Here is a 25,041-nt window from a genome sequence, read left to right on the forward strand (position 1 = left end):
AACTCCCGCCTAGTGGCTGGGGCCGGGTAGCTGAGGATAGCCTCGACTTTTGCCTCCACTGGGCGTACCCGCCCGAAACCCACCTGTTTCCCCAGGTACATGACTGTCGCTTTGGCGAACTCGCACTTAGCGAGATTTAGAGTCAACGAGGCGTCAGCCAGTCGCTGAAATACTGATCGTAGGATGGCCACATGCTCTTCCCACGTGGCTGTGTATATCACCACATCATCCAAGTACACATTACATTGAGGCACGTCTCCTACAACCAGCTGCATCAACCGCTGAAATGTGGCCGGAGCGTTTTTCATGCCAAACGCCATCACGGTGTACTGCATGAAATGGTCGGGTGTGACAAATGCAGAAATGTCAGAGGCTCTGGGGGTCAAAGGCACCTGCCAATATCCTTTAAGAAGGTCCAGTTTGGAAATAAATGTGGCAGGACCTATGTTGTCAATGCAGTCCTCCATACGAGGAAGTGGAAAAGAATCGGCGACAGTCACTGCATTTACCCTACGGTAGTCGGTGCAGAAACGTGGGGTGCCATCAGACTTGGGCGTAAGTAAACATGGAGAGATCCAAGGGCTGTGACTCGGTTTCGCCAAACCATTCTCCGCTAGATAACTGACCTCCTTCCTCATCACCTCGCGCTTTCCCATAGGGCAGCGGTACGCGTGCTGTTTGATTGGGGTTGCGTCCCCAACATCGATATCATGTTCACAAACATTAGTACGCGAGGGCACATCACCAAAGAGAGAGGGGTAGGAGTGCAGTAGATTAAGCACATCTTCGCATTGTGAAGGGGACAGATGAGACAGGTGGGCCGTTACTTCGGCTAAGTAAGCTGAATTCGCCAACCGTCCACACTGTTGTCCCTCAGAAAGTATATTGTTACGAACTTGTATGTCCATGTGTTTGTTTGTGCAGGTGTTGTGTTTTTTCTATGTTAATTTAGCTGTGCCAGGGCCCTGTTCCGATTGGTGCGTGGATATACTGCCCCGGCGTGATTGGATCCAGCTGGAGGACCCGCCCATTAAAAGGAGGCTGGAGTGCTACAGCGGGAGAGGCCCTCGCGTTTCTCCTCATCACCCAGCAGTAGTCCTGTGGTAGCCGCTGGCTGCAGTATACGCTTGAAAGTTGTGGAAGTGGAGTGGGTAGGGGTGAGCTGCCATTTCTTTTGATCACCCGTTTTCTCCTGTTTTGAGTTAGTTAAGGAGGTCAGACTCTGTCTTTATTTTTGACTTTGTTTTGGTAAGGTCAGGGGTGCGGGATTTGTGTAGGTTTGTTTTGTTTATTGTTTTGGCCTTGGCTCACCCTGAAGTGTTGACACTCCCGTTTTGGTTCTCTTTATTCACATTGTAAATAAATCACCTCATATCTAACGGATTGGTTTCGTGTGACTGCTTGGGTCTTGGGGGGGAAGCGAGTGCCTCGCTCATGTTATGGCCTGGCCCTAGACGGGTCGTAACAATATGCAGATCGTCGTCAGCACTGGCCTCTACACTCAGCACGGTGGCGGAGACAGAGCTGGAGGTTGCCGCACTGGCAACAGTCTCATGGGTTTCCCTATCATGGTAGGGTTTTAACATGTTGATGTGGCACAGGCGTGTTTTCCTCCTGCGCTCTGGGGTACTGAGAACATAATCTGTCTCAGACACTTTCCTCACTATGACGTACGGTCCCGCGAAACGGGCCGTAAGAGCAGAACCAGGCACCGGTAGCAACACTAAAACCTTGTCCCCAGCCTGAAAATGCCTTTTCACAGCCTTTCTGTCATGCCACGTCTTCATGCACGCCTGGGCAGTACACAGGGCCTCTTTAGCTAATGAGGTAGCACGTTGCCAACGATCCTTACATGTCTTTACAAAATCTGCCACGTTAGTTTTTGGAGCACCCCCACTAAGGAACCTCTCTTTCAACACCTTTAGCGGACCCCGCACCTCGCGGCCAAACACAAGTGTAGCTGGGCTGAACCCTAAGGACTCCTGCTTAACATTGCGTATTGCGAACAGTACAAAGGGGACACCCTCATCCCAGCTTCTGCCCGTGTCATGGCAGTACTTTTTTAGCATAGCCTTAAGTGTTTGGTGCCAACGCTCAAGTGCACCCTGCGACTCTGGGTGATAAGCACTAGACACAGAATGAGAGACGCCCAGGGAAGCTAAAGTCTGTTTGAATGCTCGAGATAAGAAGTTAGTTCCCTGGTCTGTTTGCACTGTTTTTGGAAGACCAAAGGTGGTGAAAAATTTGATTAGCGCCTTAGTAATGTTTGCAGTGGTGACCCTCCGCAGAGGAATTGCTTCGGGGAACCGTGTGGACAAACACATTGTGGTCAACAAAAACTGATTGCCTGCTCGTGTTCTTGGCAACGGACCAACACAATCGACCAAAACATGCTCGAATGGCTTACCAACAGCTGGTATTGGACATAGTGGGGCGGGGGGCACAGTTTCATTTGGTTTGCCCACCAGTTGACACGTATGACAAGTATTACAGTACTTCGCAACATCTGTCTTCATTGCCGGCCAGAAGAAGTGCTGCAGAATACGGTCATATGTTTTAGTTATCTCCAAATGTCCTGACCATGAATGGTCATGGGCTAACTGTAGCACATGCTGACGTAAACTAGCCGGGACCACTATCTGTTGGACTACACTCCAGTCCTCCCCTGGCTTTGAAGTCCACCTGCGCATTAGCAATCCATCAAAAACAACAAACGTCTGCTTCCTGTCTCCTGTCGGATGATCACTCTCATCTACGGCAGCAAAACATTTGGTTAACGACGGGTCTTCTTTCTGAGCGATAATAAGGGCCTCCCGTGTGAGGAGAGGGGGGGCTGCGAGTTCAGGAGCAGGCTCAGCCACTTCTTGAGCCAGTTCCTTGGCATCAGGACCCACCTCCTCCTCCGAGGGCATCACATCCATCTCCAGCATAGAGCCGACCACTGACCCTGACAAGTCAACCACTTCTCCCCGCCGATGGGCCTGTGACCGGGTAAGAACACCTACAGGAAATACATCCGGGTGCTGCCGGTTTAAAGCATCTGGCAAGGGGCTTGGGTCAGGGGTCGTTATGACCTCTGGGGTAGGATAAACCTTCCCGCCTGCAATGTCATTGCCCATTATGAAGTCTACACCATCAATCGGGAAACAAGGACACACAGCTACAGGAAAAACACCGCTTATCAGGTCACTCTGCACCCAAATTCAATGGAGGGGGGCTGGCACATAAGTCATTCCAACGCCTCTAACAATAACATCAGTGCCGCTGGCGGTCTTTTCATCAAAGGCAAGGGCGCTAGCCAGTATGAGGGACTGTGAACCACCTGTGTCACGTAGAATGGTCACATTACGCCCATCTCCAGGCTTACCAGAGAGTGACACCGCTCCTTTGAAAATGAAGGGTTTAAAACATTCGTCAGGCGTTTCAGTGCTAAGTGGTCTACTACCAGAAGAAGCGTTTTTAATCAGCCCCATTCCTTTTGGTTTACGTGGTGTTGAAACTGGCTGTCTTTGCCTGTAGGCCTCGCAATCCGCTATTAAATGGCCAGATTTAAAACAATAGAAACATTTCCGGTCTGACCTGGGACGAGGCACAGGCACCTCTCTCCTTGTGTCTTGCTCACCACTAGCCTTTGCTAGTATGTCGCGTCGCTCATGCTTAACAACACTGGTTTTATGGACGAGTGCGAACTCGTCAGCCAGGGTCGCGGTCTGCTGCAACGTAGAGACCTTCTGCTCATTCAGATATACCGCCATCCGCTCGGTGACGCAATTTTTGAACTCCTCAATGAGAATCAATTCCCGTACCGAAGCTAGGTCTGCAGCTTTACAGGCCATACACCACCGATCAAAGAGGATACTCTTTTCTCTTGCGAAATCCAGGAAGGATTGACCCTGCACCTTTTTCAGCCCCCGAAATCGCTGCCTGTAAGCCTCGGGAACTAGTTCATAGGCTAACAGGATTGCACTTTTCAGTTTGTCGTAGTCCAAGCTGCATTCAGCGGACAACGAGGAACAAACTTCCTGCGCCTTGCCCACCAGCTTGCACTGTAGCAGGATGGCCCACACATCCCGCGGCCAACGCAAGGCACTCCCCTGTGCTAGCCAGGGAGAGCAGCAGTTGCCAAATGACCTTCACACAACACACAAACACCTGTACGCACTTGTAATCAACCCAATTCCTTTCATTCCGATCCCGGACGAGCCCCCACTTTCTTACGTCCCCTCTTAAATGCTAGGCGATGAGGGTGGGGGACAGTAACAGTTAGATCCAGGTGGAATGAAAAGAATGCCAGGCAGAGGTATTTAATATAAAAGAGATCTTTATTGTAGGCAAACACCTCAATAATTACAAATGGCAACAACAAAAGGAGACAGCACCGCTGCTTTTTAATAAGAAATCAGGGAGGTCAACCCAAAGTGGTAATGACCACTCAACAAAGAAAGCAACAATAAGGCTTCAACAGAAAGAGACAGCAACGCTGCTAACAAACAATATCCAGGCAGGCCACACAAACTAATGAAGGCCGCCATCACTCATGGGCAATCACTGCTCAGTTACTCACTACTCACACACCAGAGCCACACACCAGAAGGCTGGTCACACGCAGCAGGCTGTTCCACACCTAAGTCAGTAGCCCACTCTGACCAGCACAGAGGGAAAACCACCAGAAACCTCTCCTTCCTCTTCCACACTGCTCTTCTCCAGCTTATATCACCCCTGAGGGTAATTGGTTGGAGCCAGAGATCGACAGTTGAAGAGGGAGCTGAGTGTAAAAGCGAAGCTCTCAATTTACCGGTCGATCTACGTCCCTACCCTCAACAATGGCCACGAGCTGTGGGTAGTGACCGAAAGAACGAGATTGCGGATACAAGCGGCAGAAATGAGCTTCCTTCGAAGGGTGGCTGGCCTCTCCCTTAGAGATAGGGTGAGAAGCTCAGCCATCCGGGAGGGGCTCAGAGTAGAGCCGCTGCTCCTCCACATCGAAAGGAGCCAGCTGAGGTGGTTTGGGCATCTGACAAGGATGCCTCCTGGGCCACACCCTTGCCACATTGTGGTTACAGTGATTGCCATAATCAAGCAGCTCATGCATCTGCTACAAATCTGCAGATTGTAGTCACTGTGACTGGACACAAAGTGAAATAATGCTTACATGAAGACATGAGGGCAACGAGGACAGATTTAAACCTGGATAAATACCCACTGTTACCTAAGTGACTAAAATATTTCCAGCTCTCACCACATACTTGGCTCTGTGTCTTTTTTGCTGTGAACAGCCCAACCACCCACTCAAACTACCCACCATGTGGTTTGCTTCATTTCTGTTAGTGAATATCAGTGCAGCCTATGGATGTTAGTGTGCTATTCACTTATCAGCCATTAATAATCAAGAGCATTTCTTGCTATCAATAAACAGTAATGACCTTCCTCTGCCATATTTAATAGATTATATTGAAGAGCTGTTCACAGCCTTTTTGATACTTTTCCTCTTTCCATCATTCTGGCACAAGGAAATCTTTCTTATGTCCAAATATTGTTTTCTTTTTCACAATTGAGAAGGCTCTTTTCAATGCTTTTCTGGAACAGTCTACTCTGCTCTACCTGTTCTTGAGTCCTTGTTTGGACCTTTTATATTTACGTTCATGAACGAGGCTCTTGATTGCAGACTCTGACAATGATATGCTTACTTCCTTGAGTGTGTTCTCGGCAGAGCCAGATGGTATGAAAGTATAACCTCTCTTTTGGTGTTCTTCTACATGTTTGTTGAAGAAGAACAGGCCTTTTGGTGTTGCTGAGCTAGCCAGTGCATTACTTCTCTTTAAGAATATGCTGCTTTGTTGATTTTTGTCTCATTTTCACTTTGTTTCTCTTCTTTTCTCTCTCTCTGGTTTTCTTGTCATCTTTGTCTTATCTTTAAGGTTCTACACCCCAGTGTTGCTTTGTTTTGCTGTTTTGTTTTGTTTTATTGTTCATCTGACTCAGAGGAAACTCTGCTCACTACAACAGACTCTTCAAATCGCTTAGAAATAACTTCAAATGTTATTAATGTAGACATAGATACACTGGTGCTGCACTGAGTAGGTTGGTGATATGTCAGCACATTAACCACTTTAAACTAATATTAATAAACTGGCTGAAATTCATAGTGCTTTTCTTGCTAATTTAATGCATCTCAATTACACATTCACTGATATGTATAGGAAAACTGATAAGCACCAAAATGAACTTTCTCTGATAATTATAAAAATATTTTAGTGATTTATATGAATTTATGAATTATATGAATTTAAGTTCTAACAGCAACATTTGAGCAAAAAAAGAAAGTTGTAGATTCTTGTTTTATTGCATATTATAAAATTTGATGGTTAAAAAGGTAAAACAAAAAAAAGCCTGTGATCCTTAACCTGCTGGGATAATAAGCTGGCCAAAGGAAGTGATAGAAGCCACTGACATCAAGACAAGGAAGCTCCTGACCATGCATGGAGGGTTTCACTCCAAGTCCAGCATCCTGAGGCTGGATGCTAAGTGGAAGTGTGAGCATCAGCACCATAATCCAGGATGAGACAACGAACATCCACGAATACATCAGGAAGATGGCCCCAATCAACCGGGTCCTCAGTGAATACCTCATGCAGCAGAAACCCAAGAAAGAGGAGAAAGAGGAAGAACCATCATGGAAGGACAGGTCCCAGCACTTTATGTACCACTGGCAGATAGCAGAGGTGGCTGACATCCAGAAAACCTACCAGTGGCTGGAGAAAGCTGAACTGAAAGACAGCACAGAGGCACTAATCATGGCCGCACAGGAACAAACTCTGAACACAAGATCCATAGAGGCTGGGGTCTATAACACCAGGCTGTGTAAAGATGCCCCTGAGACAATCCAGCAAATAACACCAGGGTGCAAGATGCTAGCAGGCAGGGCATACATTGAACGCCATAACCAAGTGGCTGGTATACAGTGGCATAGTATACAGAAACATCTGTGCCGAGTATGGCCTGGAAGTCCCGAGGTCAAAATGGGAGACGCCCTCAAGGGTGGTGGAGAATGACCGAGCTAAGATCCTGTGGGACTTCCAGATACAGACGGACAAAATGGTGATGGCTATTAGCTAAGCTAACATGTAAAAACTGGACTGGAACTAGTAACTTCATCACATCCAAGTCAACTTTGTTGTCATTATGATACTCAAGCATACAGTATTTGTGCCCTTCTCTCAGCTGTTATAAAAGATATGTGACATATGTATAACTAGGGGTGGATTATTTAGCCCATAGCCTCAAAATTATATCCAGATCGTTCTATTAAAATATGATGCATGCAGCTTGCAGGCATCTGTCATTATGAGCTATTGTCATAATGACAGACTTTGTAGTGTGAAGTATGTACAACATATAACAGTATAACAATAGTGCAGGACAGTCTGATGTTGTGTCATCACTGCTTTGGCTGATGCTCAGCTGCCACACAGTACAAGCATAAGATATGTGCATACAAGAACAATACAATCCTGACTACTGTTTACCTGAATGTCTCAATAAATACCACTTCCAGACAAATAAATCATAGTCATAAGTTACTGTATATTTAAAGTTTCAGCCCAAAATACCACACAGATCATTTTTTTTACTATTAATGTTAACCCCTAGTTTGGTCCTCTTTTTCTAAATCAAATTAGAATGTCTGCATCTCTGTCTTTCAGGAAGAGCCCTGTGATTGACGGAGAGGTATTTCTCTTAAACCCACCAGATTCAACTTACAGGAACAAAAATGAAACCAAACTCTAACTTTATCTTGGAGGACACAAGGTTACTGTGTGACTGTTTAACACAGTCGATTTTAGAATTACTGTCTTAAAACATCAGTCACCCAAAAAATGATCGAGGCAACAACAGGTTATTTGCATCGCAGGTAAAATTGTCATTTTTTCCAGTGGAGTCTGGTGGCTTTGACTAAAAGTGTCTTCAGTTTCTTAACACAAGCAACGATCCAACAGCAGCTTAAGCCTATCTATAGCAGGATGAATGGGATGTGCAGGAGGCTATGACACTCTGCAAAGCACACAGGCAGAAGTGAGCAGCAATGTGGTGTGAAATCTTTTATTGAACCAGAACCAGAATCCATAAAACAATGCTGGGAAAATACTGGGAGCTAGGAAACTAAGGTGAACACAGGAAACAATAAACAGGATGATAAATATATAATAAACTATAGAAGACGAGGGCTATAAACACACACAAGGTAATTAGGGAGATGGGAACACCAGGGAACTGCAACTAATTAGGAAAACTAGATAACAAACCCAAATGCAACATACATTAGATTAGATAGGATATTAAAAAATGAAACAGGAAGAACTTGTTAAGGGAACATCAGGAGCATAGAAGTAAGTGGAATAAATGCACAAAGCTGAAAAACACAAGGGCAAACTAAGGTGTACATTATTACAATGCAATATTAAATATCAAGTAAAACTTCACCTTTTATAAGTGTGTATGCAGCGCTATGAGATTCAATAATATAAGCTGAAACATGTAATTGAAAAATACTTCATCAATGTCACTTTTATTTCATGGGTCCAAACATTATATAAAAATCCCAAGTCTCGGGTAAGGGTTAATGGCCACTGACTTCTTCTCTCTAGGCCACTGCACTAGACAGGGTGAAATGTTAGCGCCGTCCTTATTTGCTCTCAGTATTGAACCGTTAGCTGAACTGATCAGATCCAACCCTCTCATACAAGGAATTAGAAATGAAACCAATACACAATATAAGCTGTCACTTTTCGCAGATGATATTTTGCTATTTTTAGAGAATCTGGTCACCTCTGTCCCAGCCCTTCTGAGCAATCTTAAAGATTATGGTACAGTGTCAGGTTATAAAATAAATACAAACAAATCTGAGGCGTTAATTGTTAAGTCAAATTGTTGAATGTTGTCATTGTGGTTCTTAAATTTGTAAAGTCTTAGTTCAAGCAGTAGGATCAAAGCCATTCCTTTGATCCTGACCACCCACGCCAGCCAATTTTTCTGGGTTTTTGAATTTACCAAGGGTGTGTTATTCACCACCTTGTGTTGCTCACAGAGGATTTGGGCTAGAGAAAGGAGAGGAGCATTGCTCCACCGCCTGGTTCTGACCAAGGCTTCCCTCGTTAGCGAGTTAAAGACCGGTTGAAGATGTTCTGTTATGTCTTGTGTTCTTCATGAGGAATAAGTCTCTAAACTAGCGGGGCATGTGGAAACACAGACGCAACATTAATGATTGTTGGGAACTGGCCCACACAGCTAGATCATCTTGTATCTTTTAGACACTCTAAACAGGGTTTCAGATACTTGGGGATAATTATTACTCCTAAAACCAATCAGTTACTTGCACTCAATTATGATCGGTTATTCAAGGAGGGACTTGGACAGATGGAACCTACTCCCACTCACTCTTATGGGGAGGATTGAATGTATAAGGATGAATATTCTTCCACGCCTATTATTCCTATTTCAGAACCTACCCATTTTGATCCCACAGTCTGCATTCAAATTATTAGAAAGCATTACATCTAAATTTATCTGGCAGATTACACAACCAAGGGTCAGACTCAACCATGTCTCAAGCTGTTCCCGTAAATGGAAATGTTGACATCATTGTCAGATCTGAGTTTTGAGAGGTGGGCGGAGAAAGGTTAAATTAAGATTTTAGAACTCCACTGAAAACCTTTCTTTCCAAAAGTAGTGTCAGTGATAAGCAGTGTTGGTCAAGTTACTTGAAAAAAGTAATCAGTAACTAATTACTGATTACTTTACCCCAAAAGTAATCCCTTTACTTTACTGATTACTTTTTCCAAAAGTAATTAGTTACTTAGTAACTTTTTAAAAACATGATTTACAACCTGAATAGGTGATAAAGCGATAGATCTTTCAGCCCAATTCTACTTTTTCTGCATAATCCATCATACAAAATGTAATCAAATAGAAAAGTCTCTTTTTAAAACTTGTTTTATTAGTTTTAATCTTTTAACTTTATGCATCAAGCAAAAATGTAATTATATGCAACATTCTCTGACTGGAAGAAATTTGTTTAACATTTAAACCTATTTTCTGCACATTCCAGCACATAAAATAAAATATTTTTTTTGTGTTTACACTCAGTCTTTCAAATAGATGCAAGTGAAATACAGTAGAAAATAAATAAAATCAAAGACTCAGCGGTCCTGTTGCTCTATTTTCACCTGTTTAGCAGGAGTGCGGCAGGCGGAGGTTTGCCCTGGTGCAGGTGTGCCGCAGCGGTCAGTGGAAGAATCTGTGAGTTTCTCTGTGAATTTCACATTCCCGTGGCAGCATACTCGGTGCTTGCTCTGAAGTTTAGGGGTTTTTTTCGCTGTAAAAATAAGTTTTCTTCCCACGCAGTGAACAGTGGACGCTAATGTTTTTGTCACTTTTTACGGAATCAAACTCAAAGTAAGGTCAGTACTTCCACGCGTTAAACGCTGCACGGTCATAAGCTCTCCTGCACTCTACATATTATCCATTGTTGATCTGCACACAGCTGTTGCAACGAACGTTGCACTCGCTTACGTCATTGTCATGAGACACTCGCAAAAAAATCACGGCTTTAGTAATGCAGTAACGCAGCGTGCTTACAGGAAAGTAACAGTAATCTAATTACTTTTTTGGCAATAGTAATCCCTTACCTTACTTGCTACTTGAAAAAGTAATCAGATTACAGTAACGCGTTACTTTTTCCAACTTTTTTCAATATTTTTACTGCCCATCTCTGGTGATAAGTGTTGGAGAAATTGTGGGGTTTGGGGGGACCAGACGCATCTCTTTTGGGACTGTGTTTGCATACAACAGAGCTGGATGGATATTAAGAACATTATGCAAAACATATTGTCAGTCAACCTCCCAATGGATACTCTTATCTTTTTTTGGGATATCTTTCCTGATGGTTTCTCCTATGAGCAGCGCTTTCTCCTAAATTTTCTCCTCATGACTGCAAGAAAAATGATAAAAATTTACTGGTTCAAGTCAGAAGCACCCACAGTTGCCCAGTGGCTTCTGAAAACGGTTTTGTTCATCTACGTTCTTTGATTTAGTGTTTCTATTATTTAGTTTTGTATTTCTAGCTCCCCTAGTTATATTTAGTATTCCTGATGTGTAGTTCTCAGTTTTTTTATGGTGCCTTCCCTGTGTTCTTGTGTCTCGTTGTCTCACTTGTGTTTTCACGTCTGTTATTTTCTGGTCTCGTCTGTGTGTGTATGTCAGTTTGTGTTCCCATTACTTCCATGTGGGCCATGTTCTGTTTTGCTTCACTTACTTTGAAGGTTCCTCGTCTCACGTGTTATGTTCAGCTTTGTGTCCTGTCTCGTTGTGTGATGTTAGCCCCAGCTGTGTTCCCCGTGTATTTAAGCCCTTTGTTTCTTCTGTCCTCCGTTGCGTTCTCCCTCATTCACGTTGCGTTCTGTCTGTCTAGGTTATTTTGTACTCCTCAGTTTAGTTAGTTTTCCTTGTGTCCAGCAATAAAGCTGTTTTGGAGTTCACTTTTCGCCTCAGAGAGACTGTATTTGGGTCCTCCATTCCTGCCTGCCACACACAGCCAATGACAAAAGTGACCAATCTTGGTGTTCATATGGAACTTTTGAACTTCTAATGGATCATCTAGTGGTTTTTTCTCAATGTTTATTAATGTTTTTCTTCCTTCTTACCTGTTGGCATCTTTGTTTTAGTTTTGTGTGAACAACCACATGGAAGCATCTACTCAGAATGCACATACAAAGACGGGGAAGTAATTGCTGTAAAGCTGGAAGGTAATCTTGTTGCTGAAGAGGCTATAAGAAGGCTTCAAATGTTCAAAACTCATACTTTGGAAAAAAACCTCTTCACAGAGGTGGAGTTTCACAATATGTGTCCGTTAAGGACTGGGTGTAGCAATAACAACAATCACTGGAAATTACACAGAGCATTAAGTCGACTAATGTCTCTGGCTCTTTTCAGGTCATTATATAGTAAACTAAATGTGTGTATCAGTGGCAGGACAGTGTGAATACCCACTTGCAGGAAGACCTTGAGACGGTCCAGTGGAGCAGTTCCTGTCCGGGACACTGCCCCTGCCATGGCTCCAGCAACCAGCTGCCTCCATACCAAACCTGATTGCCGCTCCCGCTCTGAAAACTCATCAGGCACTGTCAGGTGTTCCCCGATGTCAAACATCTAAAACAACATTAGAAAGATAGAAACTGTGTTTGTGTTTGCTCGTTCTTCGCCACTGCATCTTGCCAACACATGCTAACTGTTACATAATCTACATCTATATGAGGTATGAATGAAAACAGTGTAGTTCACAGTTCAACTTGATTATGTTTTGGCCAAATACGACCAAATATTTTCATCCTAATAACCCATTAGCATGAAAATATAAATACTGTCAGGATGTTAACATTTATTAATCATTTATAATCATTTATAACATTTAAAAGTGAAAAACAAAAACAAAAAAAAAACCACTCCTACATGGGAGTGCTTCCAGTGGTGGACAATTTCCTCCATGTTGTGCAAAGGGTTGAACAGGAAGTGATCACGCCATTCATTCCAGTCAATAGTCATAGTCCCATCTCTGTCCATACTGGGAGAAAGAGAGAAGGTTAGGGCCGGTTAATGCTCACTGTTTCTCGCCCTCATTAACTGGATGACAAAGTGACATCACATCTTCTGACATTTGTATAACAGATGTATTCAGGAGCTCAAGGGTCCCAAATGGCCATGGGCAAAAGCACCATACGGGCAAGCATGCAGTGCTGTGAAAGAGTATTTGCCCCCTTTATGCCATCTCCCTTGATGCCGGGTTTAAAAAATAGCAGTTTTGATTTTGGCGAATAAGACGCTCTCATAACTCATTGAGTCATGCCACTGACCGGCCAATTGGTGCCATGCATTTTAGTACCTCTTCAGATTGCTTTAGAACCCCTTCAGAGCACATACTATTTTAGTATCTGGTACCAGGTATTATTACAGTATCACCTAATGGAAAACCCTGAAAACTGTGGCGAACGGTGGCAAGTCGATCCGAGTAGGTACTAATGGAAAAGGGGTTTAAATTAAAGCTCCAGGCCCTTGGCTGCATCAATTCCAGGGTCCTGAAGTCCTGTGATGCCCAACCATCTGCCCCCTGCAGTATCTCTTCAACCTAAGTGGAAGATTTCTTCACTAATAAAAAGCATTCCCAGTTAATTACACCAACATGGCTGTAGGATCCCATGCAGACCCCTTTGCATCCTCTTGTCTCCTGTCTGATCACTGTTATAGCAATTGGTGAAGGTGAAGACATTATACACTCAACAAAAATATAAACGCAACACCTTTGTTACTGCTCCCATTCCCCATGGGATGGACGTAGAGACCTAAAATTCATTCCAGATACACAATATAACCATCCCTCCCAAACAGTGGTCACAAATCAGTCCAAATGTGTGGTAGTGGGCACATCTGCTATATTGAGATAATCCATCCCACCTCACAGGTGTGCCACATCAGGATGCTGATCTGACATCATGAGTAGTGCACAGGTGTACCTCAGACTGCCCACAACAAAAGGCCACCCTGGAATGTGCAGTTTTTTGCGCTATTGGGGGTCTGGGGACCCAGAACCGGTCAGTATCTGGTGTGACCACCATTTGCCTCATGCAGTGCAACACATCGTCGCATGGAGTCTATCAGATTGTCAATTGTGGCCTGTGGAATGTTGGTCCACTCCACTTCAATGGCTGTGCGAGGTTGTTGGATATTCGTGGGAACTGGTACACGCTGTCGTATATGCCGGTCAAGCACATCCCGAACATGCTCAGTGGGTGACATGTCCGGTGAGTATGCTGGCCATGCAAGAACTGGGACATTCTCAGCTGCCATCTGCCCTGAACAATGTGAACCATGATTCATCCGTGAAGCGCACACCTCTCCAACGTGCCAGACGCCATCGAATGTGAGCATTTGCCCACACAAGTCTGTTACGGCGACGAGCTGGAGTCAGGTCAAGACCCCGATGAGGACGACGGGCATGCAGTTGAGCGTCCCTGAGACAGTTTGTGCAGAAATTGTTTGGTTGTGCAAACCAATTGTTCCAGCAGCTGTCTGGGTGGCTGGTCTCAGACGATCTTGGAGGTGAACCTGCTGGATGTGGAGGTCCTGGGCTGGTGTGGTTACACGAGGTCTGCGGTTGTGAGGCCGGTTGGATGTGCTGCCATATTCTCTGAAACGCCTGTGGAGACGGCTTATGGTTGAGAAATGAACATTCAATGCACGGGCGACAGATCTGGTTGACATTCCTGCTGTCAGCATGCCAATTGCACGCTCCCTCATTGCTTGTGGCATCTGTGGCATTTTGCTGTGAGACAAAACTGCACATTCCAGGGTGGCCTTTTGTTGTGGGCAGTCTGAGGTACACCTGTGCACTACTCATGATGTCAGATCAGCATCCTGATGTGGCACACCTGTGAGGTGGGATGGATTATCTCAATATAGCAGATGTGCCCACTACCACACATTTGGACTGATTTGTGACCACTGTTTGGGAGGGATGGTTATATTGTGTATCTGGAATGAATTTTAGGTCTCTACGTCCATCCCATGGGGAATGGGAGCAGTAACAAAGGTGTTGCGTTTATATTTTTGTTGAGTGTACTATGGAAGACGTTATGTTTAGTACTGGTACCGAAGAAAGCCATTCCTTCTGGCCTTAATGACTTCAGACCAAATGCCTTGATGTCACATGTCATGAAGGTGCTAGAGAGTGGTTCTTGCCCATCATATCTTGCAGGTGAAACATCCCCTGACCCCTTTCAGTTTGCGTACCACCCTCTTGTGGAGGTGATTATCTACCTCTTTCAGCATGCTCACTCTTAACAGGATGGTACTGGTGGCATTTTTAGAATCATGTTTTTTTTCCCAGTGTCTTTAATACCATCCACCCACTTCTGCTAAATAATAAGCTGCTCAGGATGGGCCTCACCACTTCTATTGTCTCCTGGATTGCTGACTATCTGTCAGAGAGCCCTTAATTTGTACCACTGTTTGATGTGGTGGTTAGTAATACTAGGGCACCACAGGGGACAGTCCTGTCTCCATTCCTGTCCACCTCAAATTTCCATTACAAGACTAAAACATGCCACCTGCAGAAGTTCTCTTATGACACTGCAGTGGTTGGATGTATTAAGAAGAAAGAAGAAATCACCTCCTTCTGAATTTCAGCAACACAAATGACATGTTGGCTGACTTTCGGAGGAAAAAAACACTGCAACTAGGCCCATCAACATGGCGGGTGAAGAGTTAGAAAACGGGGACGGCTACAGGTACTTCACCTGACTGGAGGAACCAACAGTGTACAAGACGCTGTACAAGATGAGGATGAGCAGACTTTACTTTCTAAGGATGCTCAGATCCAATAATGTGTGAGGCAAGTTGTTGGAGGTGCCATCTGTTTGACATCATTCCCTCTCACCTGTTTAAAACAAGTTTTCATGTAATTCGGCCATCAAGATTATAAATACTTGTTTCAAGACGGCCACATCTCCTAGCCAGAGGCAGCTTCTCTGCCCATATCTGCGAATGGCAGATGGATTGGTTCCTATATGGTGGTTTTCTACTCTGAGCACTCAAAGCACTCCAAAGCAATCCAAGGCTTGCCAAATTACACCTTCACTCCGGTGGTATAGGAGGCCAGTTGACCCTGATCAACCTGAGCCTTCCAGCTCAACACAGGCCTCTTTTTAATAGATTTTTCCCATGGCTTTCCACACTTTCAGATGACAATGTGAAAAACAGGCCAGCCTCAACAAGCCTCAGGTGAATCTGACTGGCAGCAGCCCAGGAGTAAAGCTCCCAAAGACCTGCTTCTCTCCAAAGCCGACAAAGTAGTACAAAGAAACCAGCTCTTTTCCCCCGCTTCCTCTGACGAAGCCTCCTAAGCAAAGGCGAAGTGCTCAAGCAGCACTGGAAAAACAACCTCATTTTGTTGACTCTGAAAATTATCCATAGCAGATTTTATCAGATGCATCATATATTAAAAGGAAGATGACACCGGGCAAAACTGTACCAAAAATACTTGCACAATATGTAAAATAAACAAACACATAGACAGAGGCACAGCCAAACACAGGTGCCATCTTGCAACCCAAGTCCATTAATATTATTTTCTTTTATTGTGCACTTCTTTTTCACTGTTAGTAATATTTTGATATTAACACTTCATCATCCTCTGATTACAGCAGTCAAGTAGCTGCTTTTCTAAATCCTTACTATTACGTGCACTTCTTGTGTCCTAAATCCCCTCACGTGCTAACCATCTGTATGCCAGCCTTGTCCCTGGGCCCTTCTCCAGTTGGAAACTCACCTGAAAGTTCAGTTCTATCACTAACTGCTACTGATTGTTTAAGATGCGGCCTTCACAAATGCCACTGCCACAAAATCTTTGGCTTTGTAAACTCCCTTAATCCTCAAAGCTAATCCTCCGACTTAGCCAGTTGAGTTTAAATCATTTATGTAGTTTTAACCTTTTTTATACTGGAAAGTAGGGCGAGCACAAGGGAGATAGAATCAAACCCAGGCACCTGTAGACTTTTGGCATATGGATCACCTGCTCAACCAAGTCAGCTACAATGGCACATGGTGTAAAATCTGAGCAGGTGGAACTGACAGAAGGGAAGCTGAAGAAGAGCGGAGTGTACGAAGGGGTGAGTATGTATGGAGAAGCTCGGATAGATATGGAGGAGCAAAGTTATGAAGCGCTTTGAAAGTGAGAAGCAGGATCTTGAAATTGACACGGAGGTGAACTGGGAGCCAATGGAGCTGTTTAACAGGTGTTATATGTTCAGTGGATCTAGTTCTGGAAATAATACGAGCAGCTGTATTTTGAACCAACTGCAGTTTATGGAGGGATTTATGAGGTAAACTATAGAGAAGACTTGACTGTAATAGATCACTGTGTAAAGAAATACAAACAAAATCAAATTTCCATTTCAGACATGGTACCTCTGCAGTATTTTGGAGGCCTGTTCCATGGTAACCTCCACTCCAAGCTTTTGTAGTGAGTGCTGGATCTCCCCCACATCAATTTGCCCTACCAAACACATCAGAAAGTACAAACAGCATTGGAAATTGGGGCCTGTAAAGAGATTATTTATGGGTGGTGTATTTACTGTGTGTTAAGCATGCACACACCGTCATTGTTACGGTCCAGTCTGTGGAACATGAGCCAGAGTCTTTTCTCGTGAGTCTGGAGGTACTGAGAGAACTCCTGGAAATCCAGCAGACCATCATGGTTGGTGTCGCTCTCAAGGACTATCTGTAAGTCCAGAGAAAGAGAGAAAGCACAGAGTAAACAGGGAATTAAAGCCAAAAAAAGGCTTAAATTAGGATGTGTTCACAATGTAAATGACATGGGGCAAACGGTGGGATCAGGGAGTGTAAATAGTGAGGAGAAGAGAGTTGAAGTCAGCCAGTCCATTTCCATTGTCCTGTCTACCATGCTGGATTCACAACCACAGAGCACAGGGTGGCTCCCTGTGCTCTGTGGTGAGTTTATTTCAAAACTTTGTTCAGTACATTAACAAAATCAATACACACACAGAAATTCCTCATTAGGAGCAGCAGCAAGAATCAGAGCGAATGACCATTTTAGCTAACGTAGCTAACCGTAAAAGTTTCAGTTTCAGTTTTCAGTTTTATTTGTCATATGCAAGTTAGCACAGGGTCAATATTGCAATGAAATGTGTTTGACGAGTAGCAGTCACTCAGCAGCATGATACAGTAAAAGTGCTAGCTAACTAGCTATCCAGGAAATACACACTAATCAGTGTACTGCCCTGACATTAGTGCTGGTAACTAGCAAATTTCACTACTGGACTGAATCAGCAAAAATGATTTAAACACAAAAAAAGACAAAGAAAGAACAACATATTATTCTCAACTGCAACAAGTAAAACAGTAAAATCTAGATTATTAAACCTTAAATCTCTCTTTTCTAAGTGCCTGTTAGCACATCAATTAATAATTGATTAACAAATCTTACAGAAACCTGGTTACAGCATGATGATTATGTTAGTTTAAATGAATCAGCACCCCAGAGTTATACTAAATGTCAGAATCTATAAACCACAGGCAAAGGGAGGATATGGTAGCAAGCTTTGCACCTCAGCTTTTTAATCAACCACAGACCCAGGGAGTTTCAATTCATTTGAAAGCCTGATGCTTAGCCTTGTCCACCCAAGAAAACTCAAAAATAGTTTTATTTGTTGATATCTATTGCCCACCATGCCTTACTCAAGGTTTCTGTATGATTTCTCACTCTTATCAAATTTAGTGCTCAACACAAATAAAATAAGTATTGTGGGTGATTTTAACGTCAATGTAGATGCTAAAAATGGTGGCTGCGGCTCAGGTGGTACAGCAGATCAGCTACTGATGGGAAGGTTGGTGGTTTGATTCCTGGCTCCCCAAGTCTGCATGTCAAATATCCTTGGGCAAGATATTAACCCGAAATTGCCCTCCGATGCGTTCATCGGAGTGTGAATGTGCATGAATGTTTATTAGTTGCACTTGAGTTTAGAAGTGCTTGTATAAGTGGGTGTGAATGGGTGAGTGAGGCTTGTTGTATACAGCGCTTTGAGTACTCCGGGAGAGTAGAAAAGCGCTGTATAAGAATCAGTCCATTTACCATTTAAAAATACTTAACAGGGCATTGTTATTATTTATTATTAGACTCAGTTAACTTCTTTCAAAATGTAGAAGAACCCACCCACTACTTTTCTCACACTCTAGATCTTGCTCTGACATATGGCCTAGAAACTGAACATTTCACAGTGTTTCCTGAAAACTTTCCTGAAAGCAAATTTAAAATGCTGCTCCTCACATACAAGGTCCCATCTTATCTTAATGACCTTATAGTACCATATCACCTATTAGAGCACTTCGCTCTCACACTGCAGGCTTACTTGTTGTTCCTAGAGTATTTAAAAGTAGAATGGGAGGCAGAGCCTTCAGTTTTCAGGCCCCTCTTCTGTGGAACCAGCTTCCAGTTTGGATTCAGGAGACAGACACTATCTTTACTTTTAAGATTAGGCTTCAAACTTTCATTTTTGCTGAGTTACGGCTGGATCAGGTGACCCTGAATCCTCCCTTAGTTATGCTGCAACAGGTAAAGGCTGCTGCGCAATTTCCATGATGCACTGAGTATTTCTTCTTCAGTCACTTCTCTCGCTAGTCTTTGACTTTATTTATTTGCTGCTGTGTTTTACTTGCATCTATTTGAAAGAGTGAGTGTAAAAACACACAAAAAAATTATTTTATGTGCTGGAATGTGTAGAAAATAGGTTTAAATATTAAACAAATTTCTTCCAGTCAGAGAATGTTGCATATAATTAAATTTTTGCTTGATGCATAAAGTTAAAAGATTAAAACTAATAAAACAAGTTTTAAAAGGAGACTTTTCCATTTGATTACATTTTGTATGATGGATTATGCAGAAAAAGTAGAATTTGGCTGAAAGATCTATCGCTTTATCACCTATTCAGGTTGTAAATCGTGTTTTTAAAAAGTTACTAAGTAACTAAGTAATTAATTACTTTTGAAAATAAGTAATCAGTAAAGTAACAGGATTACTTTTTTGGTCAAGTAATAAGTAATTAGTTACTGATTACTTTTTTCAAGTAACTTGACCAACACTGACAGTAAGTAAGGTAAATAAAGCCCAGCTTCAGTACCTGAGCTATGTCTTGAGGCAAACAAAACTAAACTTTCTTAAAGAGTAAGAAAATGTGTGCATGCTCAATTGTTTCTTGCTGTATTAATTGGCAATAAATCTTATACTGGAAAGCCTGTTATTTCCCTTTAAATGGTGCCACATTTGTAAGGAAAATATATCTGTGGGTTGAATAGCAGAGTTGAGTATGTGGGATGAGTCCATGAAAAACTTACCAAATCTTCTCTGCCAATACTAAACACCTTAGTCTGCTATTGACTCTTGCTTTGACAACATGTTCACTGGAAGCTGAAAATGTGGAGGAACCTTATGTGAGTCCAGATTCTGCCTATGGCAGTTGGATCACAGTGTGGAGAAGATGCAGAGAATGCTATGTTCATTGGTAACAGCTTTTGCTGGAGACAGTGTGATTGTGTTCAGCGGCATCTCCCTCACTGTAAAAACAAGATTTATCATCATTGGAGGCCATCTCTATGGCAATCCCATATCTCAACAGTCTGGGACTGAACTTTGACAGTGCTCACCCCCACAGAGTGGAGTTTATTGGACACTACCACCAGAATTTGGAGAGGATGCTATCGCTTACCTGCAGTCCTGATCTCAACCACATTGAACATTTGTGGGATCAGCTTGGACATGTTGCTCAAGCCAGAATGACTAACACAATCACACAGGCTGACTTGCAAAAAAGCTGGTTGAAGAATGGAATGCCATCCCACAGCAGTGATTGACCAAGCTGGTGACCAGCATGAGGGGGAGGTGCCAGGCTGTTCTTCCATATGATACCGAGGCCCTTGCTTATTAAATTAACAAATTCTTTATTTGCCAATATGTCTTCAATTATCCAACTCAATAAACAGCACCCAACAAGAGTCAGTAGCAGAATACGTTTTTGTCACTGGCAGAGAAGATTGGCAAGGTTTTCATGGGTATAACCCACATGCATCTTGTGGATCTTCAGAAGTCCATATATAAAGCGTATAGCATCCCCTGTATTATTTGAATGGCTAATGAAGAAAAAGTTCATTTACTGAGTCCAAGAAAAACTGAGCAATGTCATTAAACTTGGACTTATTGCTAAATGTGTGACAAAGTTGATTTATTTCAACAGACTGTTGCCATTTCTGACATTGGTTTAAAATGGGGATGCAGCTGTTAGACTCCCCAGCATAAAGTAGCTCAATCCCTTATATTATTTTTCTTTAAGTACTCCACGATCAGGATTTCAAAAGTTAGTTCTTTTCTTCTATTCATTCTTCTGTTCAGAGACATAACTTTTACCACGTACCACGTTGACGTCGAGTGTCCTCAGTAAGACATCACAACAAGGGCGTAGATTTGGTTTTGGCATTGGTGGGGACGGATGATTCAACCACTGAACTCTGCCCTGTTTCTTTTTTTTCCTTTTGGTTTTTGCTTCTTAATAAAAAGAGGAGAAATATACTTGCCTACATGTGCTATTCTACGTGCTTTTAAACCATTTAAAATCACAATTCATAGTTTTATATGTGACTTATATAATGTTAAAGTACTATTAAACAAATGACTAAGTATTTTAGGCTTTAGTTTACTTCAGCCATAATCCATATAAATCAGGTATCATACAAAAATAAAAATAGCTTCAAATACAGTCATGACAATAAAAGAATATGACTTTAAGGACTTAACATCATTACTTCAGTTATAGTACACCAACATCTGTTATATTTTGGCCCTAAGGGAACACTGAATGACCTGGTGGTTTTTGTCCATAAAACTACTCATCTAAGATTACCACAAAGTAAAAGATCTCTCAGCAAAATTATGCAACAGTTTAGGCACACAATTGTCCCGATCAAGTCAGTGAGCTGGGATTTTTTATTCTAAACATGAACTACTGTTACAGCAACAGACATGGACTACTGGTGTCCCACACAACAACTCAATGTCCACTATGTGAAGGAGCCAAACACATGCCTTCTCCTCTTGTTAACTGAGACAAACTGCTGGCATATTTGTTTTACATCTATACTGTCCAGTCTCTCCTGGTGGACATGGCATACAGCAGCATTGTTTAATCTCATTTGAGTCATTGTTAACCTTAGCCATCTTTTTAGTCTTCTGAGAGCACTGAAGCTTCTTTCAGCCTCAGTACATGCGTTTTATCCTCAGATTACAATTATTATTCTGTGCTTGATGTGCCTCACCTTTGGCCCTGGCTCTTCCCCTCTGACTGCACTACGACATATTGCCACCTGATAAAATAACACATTGATTCGTGCCATATAAAAAGTGAGACATGTCAATTCAGATTCTTTGTCAAATATACACTAATGAAACAATTTACATCAGCAGCCTAACAATTGTCATGATAATAAATACTATTTAATCTACAGCACCAAATCATCAGTCAGTCACCTGTGACCTCACCTCTTCACCTCTGTCCGAGCTACAGCATGGCAGAGCTGCCTCTGTCACCTGATAAATAACAGTGAGACATTCCAAATACATGCAGTCACACATGTGCTTCAAATACAGTAATGAACCAACAAGTCATCATCCAATTTCACCTGTGATCTTGTATCACCATTACTCTCCGAGCTTTGTGTTGGTTCTTCTGTCACCTGACAAATAGGACATACATGACAATAAGAATAAAATGAGTAGCTGCTTCGGTGTTTCTGTCAATTTGTGCAGATCTTGACTCATCAGTAATGTTTGTAGGGTGAGTGCATTTTTAAAACAATTTGTGCAAACTGCACTACAAGGTGGCACTACAAGACTACCTCATGACATTTTGTCTCAAAAATTAACCTTATGAATATGTCAGTACCATTAGGATGAAATTATTGTGTCACCAACATTTTAATGTTAGACATATAATTTTAACAGCCTCTGTAAACTAATATCCTGGCTTGCTCAAAGCTGCCGTTTTCTCTGACAGTTTCAATCAAAATTAGAAATGCTACTCTGGGAGACTGAGATAACTAATAGTGCTGCCTGTTGTGCAGTTAGTTTCCAAAACACGTTATTCGTGGTCACATACAATTTTAGACTGATGTGGGCCAAAGCCTAGCATAGCCTGTAACGTTATTATGACGGACACATATTATGAGTTAATTTGGCTTTAAGTGACTTGCAGGTTTCTTTGAAAAATACTTATATCCAGGTTCTTCCTTTTTGCTGCCATCCTCCTCTCCTCCTCGCAGCGCAAGCAGTGTTGCCAACTCCTCAGTAAGGAAAATCGCTATTGGTTGTCCTAAAAGTCGCTAGAAGTCGCTAAATGACGTCATCGCCTAATTGGTCATGCTAATCTAATTGTAACCTATGTTGTTGGAGAGAGAAATAACATCGTGGAAGAGACATAAAGTGAGTAAAAAACGTCCTAAATGCATTTAGAGTTTATTTAGAACTACAAATTAAATTTCTTTTAGCAATTATTGTTTTTTTTTAATGTCACAATTCCAACCCTGCTCCTTTACCTGGGCTTGGACCGGCAAAAGTGACCCGAAATAGGCACTCTGGTGGAGTTACTTTGTGTGTGTGTGTTTATAAGTAGTTTTAAACCTTGTGATCCACAAAACAGCATAAGAGTAAAGGAGTGAAAGAAGAACTGACTGCGTTACAGCACCCGCTGCTTGTTGAGAGTAAAAGTGATACGCGCTTTCACGTCTTTTTTTAGCGACTTTTTTTTTTTAGAAAAAAAGTCGTTAAGGGGTCTGAAAACTCGCTAAATATAGCGACAAAGTCGCTAAGTTGGCAAAACTGAGCGCAGGCTTGCCGCTGGTAAAACCAAACAGAGCTCCCTGAAAGGCACAGCCAATCACATTGGCCATATTTGTCACATGAGGTAGGACTCCAGTAGAGGACGTAATTTAACTCTTTCTGCACCGCTGGGTGAATGAGACGTTGACAGATCGGGGTTTTTTTTTTCTTTCTATCGGGTTTGATTTTCTTTACTCGAATAGATCAAATTATTGGTGGGGACAATTCAATAATCGCTGAATATTGGTGGGGACATGTCCCTTCCGTCCATGCCAAATCTACGCCCTTGCATCACAAACACACAAAGATAAACTTGATTAAATAAAAACCTAAAATACAGAAGAAACCATTTCCACACTCTTTACCCTTAAGATAAGTTTACTTTTTTTTTTTTTTTACAAACACTATAAACTAGTTCACGTACAGCGTGCGCGTGCGTCTGCCTCAGCCTGTGCCGCATTAAAAACACCTGCTCACCTTCTCAGCCTCTCGGAGTTGTAAACCACGAGTTGCCAGTCCGGTCTTCAGTTCATTGATGTCAACCCTGCCATCTTTATTCAAGTCCAGTTGCTCGAACAGCTCCGCATACCTCTTTTCTCTTTCTGGGTCCAGAGCTGCTCCGCTCTTTCCGTTCTCTGCATTTTCTCCGCGGCGTGAAGGGGCGCTGGAGCACTCCTCGTCTTCGCCCATATGAAATGGAGAAAACCGGGTTTTGGTGCTGATCGACAGATTGTTTCACAGCCAAGCATCAGAAACTAAGCAACCGCGCGTGTTTTTGCAGAGGAACTGGTACCATTGTCTTACATAGTAACGGATGAATAGAGAAGAACGGAGTCTGCAGAGACTAACGTTCCTTCCAGATGGATGGATGCGGTTTGGACGAGCTTGATTAATCCCCGTGTCAGTTACATAGCCAGTCCTCCCCAGCACGCGCTAATCCATAAAGTCATTCAGCTGAATTTAAGTTTCCATCATAGTAGAAGGTCGTAAATGAGTCGCTCATTCTACCGCAGTGTAGGCTTTTAGAAACACATCTGTGTGCGCGCCAGGAGCTTAACATCACCTCCTACTTGCACTTAAAAAATGGTACGAAAACCTCAAACCCACTTGAAGGGAGAGTGAGTAAAACGCAGTCTACCTCCGCAAATTCATCGTCCCCTGGGACTGACGGCACGCGCTCCTACTGCCTCAGCGTACGCGCGCGCTTACAGCAGTGCACGAGAGAAGATCACCGAGTTCACGCGATTGTATTAGGTTTGCGATATTTTACAGGGAGCCAAATCAAATCAACAGCCAGCCTTCTTACAGTCTGGCGCGCTTCCATGTTTTACTGGGTGGTACAGAGGACCACGCTGTAACTGTGGGAAGCCTCCTCTGTACACATGTATATACGGGAAGGATATATACAGGAGAGCCGCACTAAAGCACAAAATATAGTCTGGTTTTGACAGCTGTTTAGCACTACCAATCAGCACAATAAAACATGATTATAATATTCAACACATCCTTTAAGTTTTAGGGAACACTGGGGATGGTTGTAAAAAGGGAGATGGCAG

At 42.8% G+C, this 25,041-nt stretch overlaps 1 protein-coding gene across 3 annotated transcripts in view; it reads right to left on the reverse strand.

Annotated features, from left to right (window-relative positions):
* LOC113021306 (calcium-binding mitochondrial carrier protein SCaMC-3-like) overlaps nt 1–25,041 on the reverse strand; it is a 44,271-nt gene extending 19,230 nt beyond the window's left edge. The window contains exons 1-5 of one of the 3 annotated variants that reach the window (XM_026165903.1): nt 23,963–25,028; nt 17,203–17,326; nt 17,014–17,101; nt 12,505–12,616; nt 12,046–12,204 (exon numbers count right to left, since the gene is read on the reverse strand). In XM_026165903.1, coding sequence (XP_026021688.1) covers nt 12,046–12,204; nt 12,505–12,616; nt 17,014–17,101; nt 17,203–17,326; nt 23,963–24,175 — 696 coding nt within the window. In that variant the 5' untranslated portion in view covers nt 24,176–25,028. Of the gene's footprint in view, nt 1–12,045; nt 12,205–12,504; nt 12,617–17,013; nt 17,102–17,202; nt 17,327–22,290; nt 22,341–23,962 lie in introns of those variants that run through there. The other 2 variants (XM_026165901.1, XM_026165902.1) reach the window with 2 other exon arrangements.

This window comes from Astatotilapia calliptera, chromosome 4, assembly GCF_900246225.1.
Source record: "Astatotilapia calliptera chromosome 4, fAstCal1.2, whole genome shotgun sequence".
Classification (NCBI taxonomy): Eukaryota; Metazoa; Chordata; class Actinopteri; order Cichliformes; family Cichlidae; genus Astatotilapia; species Astatotilapia calliptera.